The following is a 12,714-nucleotide window of genomic DNA, read 5'->3' on the forward strand; positions in this document are numbered from 1 at the left end:
TCCCTGGAGGAACATACGTACATGGCTGCCATTGTAAACCCCAACTTGAACCAGTTTCCGGTTCTGCAGGTTCATGATGCTGTAATTGGCGAATTTCCTGTCCCCATCTTCATTGAACTCCACTCTCCCGGTCACGCCCTCGGTGTACTTGCACGACATCAACACTCTACAAAGAAGACCCCCGTTTAGGTCCCAGTACAAGTTTCTTCATCTGCTCCCCTCCCAGAACACAGGGCAGCAGAGCGGATGAGAGCTCAGGGAGAGGACAGCCTGGCTACCTGGGGAAGAGGTTTGGTAGCTAGGGGATTGGACCCTTCTTTAGTCAATGAGATAAAAGTTGTGGATCTGTTTTCCCTAGACTAGAGAGGCCCCAGCAGCTTGCAATGAGCCCAGGAACTACCCCTGAGTTTTCAAACTCATGGAGCCCTGAGCTCAGCAGGTTTTACTCTGTGAACTGATCAGTGGAGCAGACACAACAGATCGAAACGAACCAGACCACGTGAGCCAGCATGGGTCACTGGGCACTGAATGAATAGCAAGAGAGGGAGGCTACAAATTCACTTCTTCCCCCAAGCAAGAGTGAGTCTCACCAAGATGAGATCCTGCAGAGCAACTGAGCTCCAGGGCACCCAGATCCCATCCTGCAGAGCAACTCAGCTTCACAGTACGGAGATCCCAGCCTGCAGATCTCCCAAGTGCCACAGCGCCAAAGAGCACGCCTAGGGCCTCCCAGATCAAATGACCATCCCAGGTGTAAAGCTACTTTGCATGCATAGTGCACAATTTTCTAAAACTCTTACATTTTCTAAATGAAAACCATTTCCCCCAATTCTATTCACCACTCCTCAGTGGGGTCTAGCCCCATGTGATGTTTCAAGCTGACATGCTAGTGTGCTGTACACCAGTACAAAATTAAATAAAAGTTGCTGGCATTTTTTTTTACCATGAACAAGATTATGCTTCTATTTGTTTCATTCCCTATTAGTGCAAAACTGACAGGACAGTGTGTTGCTTAGACTTTGCAAATGGATTTTCCATATTCACCAAAAGGAAAGTGAATGCCTTGGGAAATGATCATCTGAAAATAGCTGAGCGGAATAGCAGTGGTTGTGCACATTCCCCACAGTTTCCTGCAGTGATCGCTGTTGCTCTTAATTATTCTGCACAGATTTACTTTCCATCCTGAGTGACGAAATCATGTAGATTTAAAAAAATTTTAAAAATGGAGTATCAATTCAAATCCCCTCCCCTCTCTCCTCAGTGGATTAATTCACCGGCAGAATTAGCATGAGAACCCAGGGAGGCTGACGCCTAGTCCTGTGCTCCAACCACCAGGTTACACTGCCTCTTCAAACATTTGGGGAATTTGGGGAACTCATAATCCAGTTCCTACCCAGAGTAACGATTGGTAATAAATCACCAAACATAAGGTGTGCAGGGCGGGGGGTAGGGGGAGCCCAGGTACCTCTTGAAAAGAGGGCCAGTCTTCCAGATGTTGGTGTTCCCAACGCAGCCTCTCGGGGGGTCCGTGATATTCTCCTTCTCGAATAAGTCATGCACTGCCTGAGCTACCACTGCGACAGCATCGCTGATGTGAGCTGACTCGTTCTTCCCGTTAATGAGCTGCAAACCAATCACCCCTGGAGCAAACAGAGAGCATGGCACAGGTGAGAGAACCCCAGGCAGACATGCCCTCCCGGCAGGTCCTTCTCGCCAGCACTGGACTGAGAGCCATGGAGCCCCTGACCCTGGCCTTCAGCTAGCAGAGTTCCAATGAACTCTGGACCATGGGGGACCCGCTCCCTACAAACCTTGGTGCTGAGGAGGGCAGGAGTTAGGCTCAAACTGGGGCTACCTGATTGCCAGCTTCCTTCTGTAGGAAGGCACTTTGCTACTTTGCTATGTGTTATGGGGAGCACACTGGGAATTCAGACGGCAGGCAGGCAGCAGGAGGGGTAGACAATGCATGTGGAAGACCCAGCACTGAAGCTGAAACCCAGCGTAAGAGGCATTACTGGCAGAAGCCTTTTGAACTGGAGTGGGTGTTTGCTCTGGGCCAGGGGGAGTGAATCTGGGAGTGATATCCGCTAAAGCTGTTGTTGTTCCCCTGAAAGCAGTCAGGGAAATAAGCTTGGTTAGCGACAATTTGAACTCAGGGCTGCAATTAGACTGACTGCAACACAAAGCAACTCTAATGCCAGTGAATTCGCTTCCCCATCCTCAGTGTCCTTTTAGCTGATTCCCCTCCTGCAAAGTGCGTAATGCACTGGACTGCTGCTGTTGCAACATGCTCTCAGGATGCAGCCAGGCACTATATGAGGTTGCTTTTGCAACATCACACATGACCTTTGAGAAAGAACATACTTTCAAGATTTCATTCTGAGTCCCGAGTTCTTCCTCCTGCCTGGGACTGTCTTTCTAATCCACCCTCTCTTTTCCTTTTTACAGAGAAGCAGGCTTTTTGGATGCTTTATGGACACTATGAAGGCTTTTTGGAAATCTCTGCGAGCTGTGGCTTTATAAGAATGGTCATCCTGGGTTGGACCAATGGTCCTTCTAGCCCAGTATCCTGTCTTCCGAGGTGCCCCAGAGGGAATGAGCAGAACAGGGAATCACCAAGTGATCCATCCCCTGTCGCCCATTCCCATGCAAAACGATTCCCGTTTGGCTTAGTCTCTGCTCCGGAAGAATTTCAGAGAGTGGTAGCTCAGCTCCAGGATGCATGTTGCTTTTAGGAGGACAGTCTCATCTTTGCTAAAACTCTTCCTGAGCATAATGCTTCTCTGGCCCAGGTGCTACCCTCACTGCAACTACCTGACATAAAGTTGAAGGAGGCCAAGTGCAGTTTTGCAAAAAATGCTGTAGAGTTCCTAGGGCATGACAGCGCTCAGGGTTTCTAGGGCATTCTCTGCCAGCCCATGGTATGGAAGCGACACCTGAACGGCTGCAAGCTGTCGCTCCGTTACCATTACCTGCTGATCACAGCGGCTGAGGTTCGTGCCTTGGCCTAGCTTAATACACAGGTGGCTATGCTTTGCCCAGTGTTAGTACCCTTGCCAAGCCGCTGGGAGATTTAACCCAGGGCCAGGGCCAGTTGGTTTGGACCGAAGAAGCAAAGCAGGATTTTAAAACCCTGTGTCAAGCCCTGTCGGATCCAATCCCGTGCTTATTTTGATCCATGGAAGCCCAGAGTGGTTCAAACGGATGCATTCAATCAGCGTCTGGGCATAGTTCTGCTCGAGGAGGGATGGCATCCCATACTCTCACCCCAACAGACGCAAACTATCCCCAGACTGAGCTATAGTTCTTGGCAATGGTTTTTGCTATTATATGCTTCAAGGTTTACCTAGTGAGACGACATTTCACCTTTGAAACTGATCATTTGCCTATTCCAGGCTTATGTCATAAGGCAACTGATCTACTGCATGTGAGGCTGCAGTGGTGGGTTATTCAGCTGCAGCAGTATGACTTTGATTTGGTACATCTCAAAGGAAGATGTAATACACTTGCCTATGGTCTTCCGAGAAATTCTGCTGGCTTGGCACCCTCGTATGCAGAAATAGCAGAGCACATCGTATGCTGTTGACTGAAAGAGATGTCACTGACTCAGGGAGGACCGCTGATGCCATCTTCAACTGTGCAAGGTGAGATGTGCTGGACAAGGAGGTTGGCCAGACCCCGTCCTTAGCACAACTTGTCTACAAAATTCATTCTGAGCTCCCAGTGAAGACATGTGCTACTCAATATATCTTATACAGAGAAGCCCGAGTGATCGTCCCTGCAGTGTTGTGACAAGCAATCCTGGATATGGCTCATGAAGGACATTTGGGGATGATCAAAGATGAAGGAACTTCTGCAGAGTTATGCTCGGTGGCCAGGGCTGCCCTCAGACACGTATAGAACTATTCTTCCTCCGGCACCTTTGAAACCGGTAGTTGCAGACAGACCATGGCAGACAATTGCAGTGGCCCCTCAGTTGCACTGCATGGCTACACACTATTGACTGTTATAGATTATTACTTTGCCCCATTGCATTCATAATTTCACAAGAGGAGGAGCTCATTTCTTGCCTAACCATGTTATTCACTATGTTTGGTCTACCAGAGTGCTTTCTTTCAGATAATTGGACACTTTTTGTATCCAGAGAATTTGAGGTCTTTCTGATGAGTATTGGTACAGTACATTAGAAATCTGCTGTGTCCCATACTCAAGGAATAGAAGAGTGGAGAGACTGCATGGGACTCTGGGAAAGCATGTATTTCACATACTGGAGGAATGTTAAAATACCCCCTTCCCTGTTGCATTAAGTTGTGTTTTATATGATATTTGGAGCACATCCATGAAGGTATTGGAGAAACCCTGTTCTATTGCTCTTCAGTCAACCTAGTTGTCTGTGCCGATGAAAAGGTTTATCCCTCTCCTCTGCCATCCTCGAAGCTAACTGATGTGTCTAGGAAACATGCGAGTTTCAACAAGAGTATCTATGCAAGACTCCATGTGTTCTATCCTGGACAAGGAATATATGTTAGGGGAGGGTCTGGAAGCATTTTCAATACTTGTGGCATGATCTTGCGAGCTTCAGGGTACAAAGTGTGGCAAGTTTACCACAGGGAGAACTCATTGTTAACCAGTGAGATGTACTGCCTAGTGAAGGGGAACAAATAGGGAAGAGGACATGGCCAGTTGTGGAAGTTGTGCCACAGCAACAGCATCCACCTCTTGAGCTGAATCAGAGGTATCACCTATGGCCCCGGGATCACCTGGTGCCTCCGGCCAGGTACTGCTGAACTTCTGGAGAGAAGGGAAGGAAATTGAGATGACTGGTGTATGTTGTCTGTGTGTGTGTCTGTGTGTGTGTGTGTGTGTTTTGCTGCTGCTGCTGCTTCTTTTGTGTTTGTTTGGTGGCGTTGGGCTTGCTGTTCTGGGGTGCATCGGAGGGTAACATCGTTAACAACAGGAAGTAACAATGAGCTGGTTGTTTTCTCAGAATGTTCCGTGACCGCCATGACAGCGCTCAGAGCAATGTCTCCTCTCTGGGCACTCCTCTTGAACCCAGGAGTCCTAGTTAAAGGCCAAGATCCCATTGCACTGCACATGCAATAAACATTAGCACAGAGAAGTGGAGGTAAGTACCGTCAGGGGCGTATCGCAGGGCATTGCCAGATATCTCTCTCTCCCCCACCAGCCACACATATCCTGAGCCCGTCATATTGAGCATGGCTGCCGATCTGTACACTGTGGCGGCGTCATCCTCACTGAAAAGAGACAAAAGAAAATGACAGTGATGAGTCTCTCTCGATCTCCTCATGTACCAGCTGCCTCCCTTTCCCCTGCTCTGGTTCAGACCCAGCAGGCTGAGGCAGAATGGGCAGAATGAAACCTCCTGACACAGCAGAGAGAATTCCCTGTGGGGCTGGGATTCACGAGAGCAGGATGCAGTCCAGAGAACGAAGGCAGAGGCTTAGCTGTGATTGGGAAGTCTCCCCCAGTCCAGCAATGTGTGTCACAGCCAGCCCACGGTGACATGAGCGCTTGCTGAGTGGGGGCAGACAGAGGGATTGAAGATAGGTCCAGATACGGCACCCTGTTCTGGAAATGCCGGTGACAGTGTGAGGGGTGATCAGCCCAAGCAGATGGACTCCAAGGGCTGAAAGAACCTGGTTTTCTGCAAAGGATAAAAAACCCAAGAAGACACACCCAGTCCCTGCCGTCTACCTCTGCCTCTAGAGAGAATGTTCTTTGGGTTTTCCAGTGGGCATGGGCAGGGCGCCATGCGGTGCCTATGTGTCTAAAACAGGACTATCCAGGGTACAGAAGTGTGGTGTGAGGCGTCCCTGAGTGCGTGGCTTTGACTTTGGCTGTGAATGGGAGGACTTGTGCTCAGTGTGTTTTCTCCCCCCCCCTCACTCTCCCTGGCTGAAATCACAGCAGGAAGGAGCTACATTGAGACTAGAATCTCTTTGGGGAAAGGCAGAATTTACTGGTCATTAATATGGGAAAGAGCTTCATCCACCACTCACCCACCCAACACCAGACCCAGAAGAGGGAAGTGATTTCCCTACAGAACCCAAACCGGCATTCATGGGCACTGCCAGTTCATCATCCATCATCATCGTCATCGCACCATGCCCTGGTCATGGGCACAGACCCCATTGTGGTAGGCACTGGACAGACACAGAGTGAAAAGGCTGTCCCTGCCTCGGAGAGCTCCCAGCGTAAGTGCCATTCGGCCATTACTGTCTGCACTGCACTGCCTTACCCCTAGGAAGGATGTCATCACAGCAGCAAGCGATGGCGATTGGCTGACAGGCTGGGTTACTTCCCAGACACAACATAGTCCGGCGGCAGTGTCGCAAAAGCCATGGGGCCTAAGCAGGAGTCAAAATGTTGCCTGGACCTGTCTGTGCCTGTTTCCCCCTCTCTGAATGGGGTGGATGACTTCCTGGCCCTGATCTTGAAAAGTGCTGAGCATGTCCTCACAACAGCTGGGAGCCCTCACCTCCACTGGAGTTCCTAGGGACTGAGGGCACTTGGCACGTTCAGCACCTGGCAGGTTTGGGCTCAGTGTCTGCAACGTGCTTTAAGAAATGTGAAGCGCTACCAACGGGCCCGATTCGGGTTTCCACAAAGGCCTCTTTCCACGGCTAGGGTAGTGTGATGGGGCCTCACGACGGATGTCAGTTACAACCACCCGCACTTTAGGGCCACGTAATGCTGCCAGAGCAGTGCACATTGGTATTAGTGTAAATGAGAATTAGGCCCTAATTCAGTGTCAGTGCTTATCAGCAATGCATAGGCTGGGACTGTGTGAGACCAGGAGACCCTGAGTCCTGCCAGGCTGGTGACAGCCCTGCCTTCTCTAGCTTTAAATGTTGTTTATGTGTTTGAAAACTTTGAAGATCCCTGTTACCACAGAGGAGCCTGTTACCACAGAGGAGCCCCTTACCCTGTCGTCTCCTCTGCTCCCATTCTCTGTCACTGTGGACAACACCCCGTCCCCCAAAACTCACAGGCCCATCGCTGGGGCCTCAGCAGGTGCCAAGTGTCTGTACTGGACCAAGCCCATCACTGAGCAGCTAGGAGAGGAGGCTGCATTGTGGGCCAGCCACAGGAGAGGCTGGGGAAGACCCGGAGAGAGCGATGCTGAAGGAGACGTGGCAGGGGCAGAGGGGAGAAGGGGAATAGGACTATTATTTCCATGGGATGATATTCCCGCCAGCCATGAAGCTGGGCCAGGGGATCGATGCACTTTCTGCTGTGTTCAGGGTGAGCTTTCTTGGCTAATTTTCTCCCACCTTCTAGCAAAGAAATAACCTAGCAACCAGCAGAGGCCATGCAACCACCCATTGCCCAGAACAGACCTGCTGCTTGGCAAGAGAACTGTCCCTGGGGCAGCATCCAGCTGGCTGCTGGCTGGGGGCGAGGGGAGAAGGAAAAGGAAGTACGACCAGGGGAGAACTGGTGGCGTCTCAGGGAGGCCAGGGCACCCTGTAACTCCCACTTGTCGCTCTTGTTTCCAACCAGCTCATCAGCAGCCCTCCAATAATCCATCTTGCCCGAAATCCAGACTCACCAGGTGTGTGGGCTCCGCTCAGCTTAGCCTGGTTGTAACTCATTTTGTCCTACTTGATTGACCGTCTCTAAATCCAGTGATTCACCCTTGTTAAATCCACATTCAGCTGAGGCAGCTCATGCCAGGGATTGAACCAGGGGCCTCTAGAGCCAAGCACAGGAGCTAGTGCGGCCTGAGCTAAAGCTGCAGCTGCCCCTGCCCCTGCGGTGGCTGTAACGCGCTCCCAGCCTCCGTGCATTGGGCAGGGCAAGGGGGGGATAATGGGCACTCTCCTTCAGCTAGTCATAAATACTGTCCTTATTGTCGAACTCTTCCTAATATAGAAAACTCTTCTGCATCTGGAAGTTCCTCTTTTTCCTGTTGTAAACAGTGGATCTGGACTTGTTGTTTCCAGTCAGTCAGCACCAGGCCTTTCCAGGATTGGCAAATACCCTGAAAACAGCACTTGCCTCTTCAGCTATTTACCATGATCCTTCACTTTGTCTTCTCCAAATTCAACATCGCCCATGGGCTCGGTCCTGCTCTACAAGAATCAGTGCGTGTCATTGACTTCTATGGGGCCTCTTATCTACCGTCAGATCCATCCCTACCTTTACCTTATGCAGACACTTGCTTGCCATGGTTACATTTCACTCTTCTCCAGATTGTCCCCCTTAGTGTACACACCCACACCCACACACGCACTCACACACACACACACACGATGCACACACACACACATGATGCACTGCTAATATCCCCCTTATCAAATAAAGGTGAAAACACCCTGTAGGTTTTCTGTTGTTTCTTTACTTGTTCACCCTATTATAATGAATACAAAAACATCTGTATAATGCCCTGAACAGCTGCAGCCTAGCAGAGGGAGGAGACATTACTGGAGAAGAGAACTAGGCAGGATAAATCCTGGCGTGGGTGGGTTTTAGGGCGAGATTGGAAGGAGCAGGGAAAGCAGATGGGAGATGTAAGCCAAGAGTGGGAGCAATGAGACGGAAGGTTGGGAGGTGCACAGAGCATGAGAGGAGGGAGCTGGAAGACATGAGGTCAGAGAAATGGGCAGAGGCAAGATCCTGCAGGACCTGGAAGATGGGAGGGATGAGTGTGAATTGGATGGGGCCAGAGGTCAGAAACCAAGGGAGGGATAGAAGGGGAGTTGATGGGGCCAGAACAGTGGGGAAGGAGAGATGTTTAGTAGGTTGAGGTGAGAAGTGGGGAAGCCAGGGAGGAGAAGGTAATGATGGTCCAGGTGAGAGCTGACCAAGGCACAGAGGAGGGCATTAGCCATGGAGACGTGGAGGATGGGGTGCTTTTAAAAGGAGTGAGCATGAGCCTTGGAGAAAAGGAGGGGCGGAGCTCACAACAGTGGTAGAAAAGGGAGGTGAAGGCATGGGCTCAAGAGGAAAGGCAAGAAACTCAGAGTTGGAGAAAATGAGTTCCAGTTGGTGGTGGGTCAGCCCGAAAGAGATGCTGGCGAGGCTGCTGGAGATGTGCTGAGATGAGACTAGGTTTGGTGGTGGAAGGGGCAGGGAAAGCCATGCGGGTGAGTGAGGTCACCGACAGGGAAGCTTAGAGAAGACAACGAGGAAGGGACTGAGGAGCGAAGGAGCCGGCCAGCAGCACAGGAGCAAGCAAATGGAGCTGAAAACAGGAGAGTTTGAGTGGGAGTTTGTAAGGGGCGGTTGGGGTGTGTGTGTGGTGTTCTGCTTTTGTTTGGGTTTTTTGGTTTTTTGTTTTCCTTGGCAGGAGCTTAGGTGGGAAGGCTATGACAGATTCAAAGGCAGCAGTGGTAGTGACCCACAGAACGCAAGAGCCAGTGAAGATGACTGGATATGGAAGCTGTGGGATGTATATTATCCTGGAGCAGGGACCCGAAAAGAGCTTTGTTTGTATGAAATGCCGCTGACGGAAGAGAAGATCCAAGTGGAAACTATGGTTGAGTTTTGAAGGTGATTAGAGCAGATGATGGAGGGATGGGAAAAGGCTGAAGGGGAAAAGCCAAGACTCACAGATGCAAACTGGACTGAGGGGCTCTGCGGGGAGGCTGCTGGGTGAGGAAAGAGGCCAATGGAAGCATGTGACTATGAGAACCAGGCAGAGGAAAAGCCCGACTAGTGAAGGAGAAATAGAGCTGAGGAACAGGTTTGCGGAGTTGGAGAATGAAGAAGGGGCACGGCAGGCAGTAACAGAAGGAAGGAGGGCCAGGAAGAAGAGAACAGTGGCTAGTCCTATAACAAGAGGGGAAGAGTCAATGGAGACAGCCAGAGTTCAGAGCCCCAGGAGGATACAGGATCACTCACAGAAGATTGCAAGGGAAAAGAAAAGACAAGCTGACTTGCAGCCAGAAAGAACAGGGGGAAGGCCAGACAACCACACCAAAAGGCAGGTCTACGTGGTTGGTGACTCCCTACTAAGAAGAACAGACAGGCTGGTCACCAGAGCTGATCTGGAGAACAGAAGGGTGCACTGTCTGCCGGCAGCTAAGATATGGGGTGTGGACCTGAAGCTGAAGAGAATCCTAATGGGAGCAGGAAAGAATCCACTGATTATCCTTTGTGTGGGAACAAATGATACTGCTAGATTCTTGCTGGAAATGAATACTCATGTGCTCTTCAGTGGCATCCTACTTGTCCCTAGAGGAGGAGAATGAAGGTGAGACAAGATTATGATGGTCAACAGATGGCTCAGGTAATGGTGCTATGAGGAGGGAGTTGGGATGTTTGACTGCTGCGAGGCATTCATGGATAGAGGACTGTTCTAGAGGGATGGACTCCACTTGAGTAGGGAGGGAAATAGACTTCTGGGATGGAGGTTTGCACAACTGATTAAAAGAGCTTTAAACTAGGAACTTGGGGGACACAGCTGGGAGATGCTCATGTAATCTTCACACCTGATTCTAATATTGACTTTGAGGAAAATCAAGTAAGAAAGGATACAGCAATGGAGAAAGGAACAGCAGTGGGTAGGAGAATGAACATTTAGAGGAAAGATGGTGCTGATACCAATGAAGCTAACAGTCAGGTAGGCGATACTGGCCATAGAATGACTGTACTTAATTGGGTGATGAATCTGGGCCAAGCCAAGCAGAAACAACTCAGATGTCTGTACACCAATGCAAGGAGCCTGGGTAACAAAATGGAGGACCTAGAACTATTGGTGCAGGAAGTGAAACCAGATATTATAGTGATAACAGAAACATGGTGGAATAGCAGTCATGAGTGGAATTCAGGTTTTGAAGGGTATGTGCAGTTCAGGAAATAAAGGTAAAGATGGGGGAGTAGAATTGTATATTAATGATGAGGTCGACTGTAAATAAATTAGAAGTGATGGTCTGGATAAAACAGAGTCTGTTTGGGTCAAAATAACTTTGAGGAAGAAAGTTACCAGAGGCTCCCCTGGGATAGTGCTTGGGTTATGCTACAGATCCCCAGGATCCGATTTGGATATGGATAGAGACCTGTTTAATGTTTTTAATGAACTAAATACTACAGGAATTATAGGAGATTTTAATTTCCCAGATATGGATTGGAGGACAAGTGCTACTAATAATAGTAGGGCCCAGATTTTCCTGGATGTGATAGCTGACAGATTTCTTCACCAAATAGTTGCTGAACCTACAAGAGGTGATGCCATTTTAAATTTGGTATTGGTGAGTAGCGAGGACCTCACAGAAGAACTGTCTCTAGAGGGCAACCTTGGTTCAAGTGATCATGAGCTAATTCAGTTTAAAACTAAATGGAAGGATAAACAAAAATAGATCTGCAACTAGGGTCCTTGATTTCAAAAGGGCAAACTTTAAAAAATTAAGGGAATTAGTTAGGGAAGTGGACTGGACTGAAGAACTCAAGGATTTGAATGTGGAGGATGCTTGGAATTACTTTAAGTCAAAGTTGCAGAAACTATCTGAAGCCTGCATCCCAAGCAAGGGGGGAAAATAGTAGGGAAGGGTTGCTGACTAAGCTGAATGAGCAAACATCTCAATCAGGTGATTAAGAGAAAACAGAAAGCCTACAAGGAGCGGAAGATGGGATGGATCAGCAAGGAAACCTACCCCTTGGAGCTCGCAAACTGTAGGGAAAAAGTGAGAACTGCCAAAAGCCAAACAGAGCTGGACCTTGCAAAGGAAATTAAAACCAATAGTATTCTTTAGCCATATAAATAAAAAGAAAACAAGGAAGGAAGAAATGGAACCGCGAAGCACTTAGGATGGGGTGGAGATTAAAGATAATCTAGGTATGGCCCAGCGCCTAAACATATTTTTGCCTCAGTTTGTAAAAAGGATAATGAGGATCTTAGGGATAGTGGCAGGGTGGCTAATAGAAATGAGAAATAGAAATGAGGATATGGGACTAAGTCAGGGGGCCCGGATAATCTTCATCCAAGAATATTAAAAGAACTGATACATGAAATTGCAAGCCCAATACCAAGGATTATTAATGAATCTGTAAAATCAGGGGTCATGCCCTGTGACTGGAGAATTGCTAATATACTACCTATTTTTAAAAGAGGAGAAAAAGTGATCTGGGACACTACAGACCTGTTAGTTTGACCTCAATTGTATGGAAGGTCTTAGAACAAATTTTGAAAGAGAAAGTAGTTAAGGACAGAGGTAAACGGTAATTGGGATAAAATACAACATGGTTTTATGGAAGGTAGATCATGACAGACCAATTTGAGAAGATAACTGATTTTAGACAAAAGAAAGGCAGTTGATCTAATCTACTTGGATTTCAGTAAGACATCTGATACAGTTCCACATCAGAAATTATTAGTTAAATTGGAGAAGATGGGAATCAATATGGGAATTGAAAGGTGGGTAAGGAACAGGTTAAAGGGGAGTCTACAATGGGTCATACTGACTGAACTGTCCTCAGGGATTGGTCTTAGGACCAGTCTTATTTATTTTTATTAATGACCTTGGCACAAAAAGTGGGAGTGTGCTAATAAAATTTGCAGATGACATGAAGTTAAGAGGTGTTGACAATATGGAGGAGGGCCAGAATATCATACAAGAAGAGCTGGTAGAGCTTGAAAACTGAAGTAATAGAAATGGGATGAAATTTAATAATGCAAAGTGCAAGGTCATGCACTTAGGAACTAACAACAAGAATTTTTGCTATAAACTGGGGACTTACCAGGTAGAAGCA

At 48.4% G+C, this 12,714-nt stretch overlaps 1 protein-coding gene across 4 annotated transcripts in view; it reads right to left on the reverse strand.

Moving 5' to 3' along the window:
• The window catches only part of GRIN1 (glutamate ionotropic receptor NMDA type subunit 1), a 74,576-nt gene that overhangs the window by 24,776 nt on the left and 37,086 nt on the right, over positions 1-12,714 (reverse strand). For all 4 annotated transcript variants that reach the window (XM_065418607.1, XM_065418605.1, XM_065418606.1 and 1 more), the window contains 3 exons: positions 5,134-5,255; positions 1,466-1,640; positions 22-166 (listed from right to left, as the gene is read on the reverse strand). In XM_065418607.1, coding sequence (XP_065274679.1) covers positions 22-166; positions 1,466-1,640; positions 5,134-5,255 — 442 coding nt within the window. The remainder of the gene's footprint in view (positions 1-21; positions 167-1,465; positions 1,641-5,133; positions 5,256-12,714) is intronic.

This window comes from Emys orbicularis, chromosome 18 (genome assembly GCF_028017835.1).
Source record: "Emys orbicularis isolate rEmyOrb1 chromosome 18, rEmyOrb1.hap1, whole genome shotgun sequence".
Taxonomy (NCBI): Eukaryota; Metazoa; Chordata; order Testudines; family Emydidae; genus Emys; species Emys orbicularis.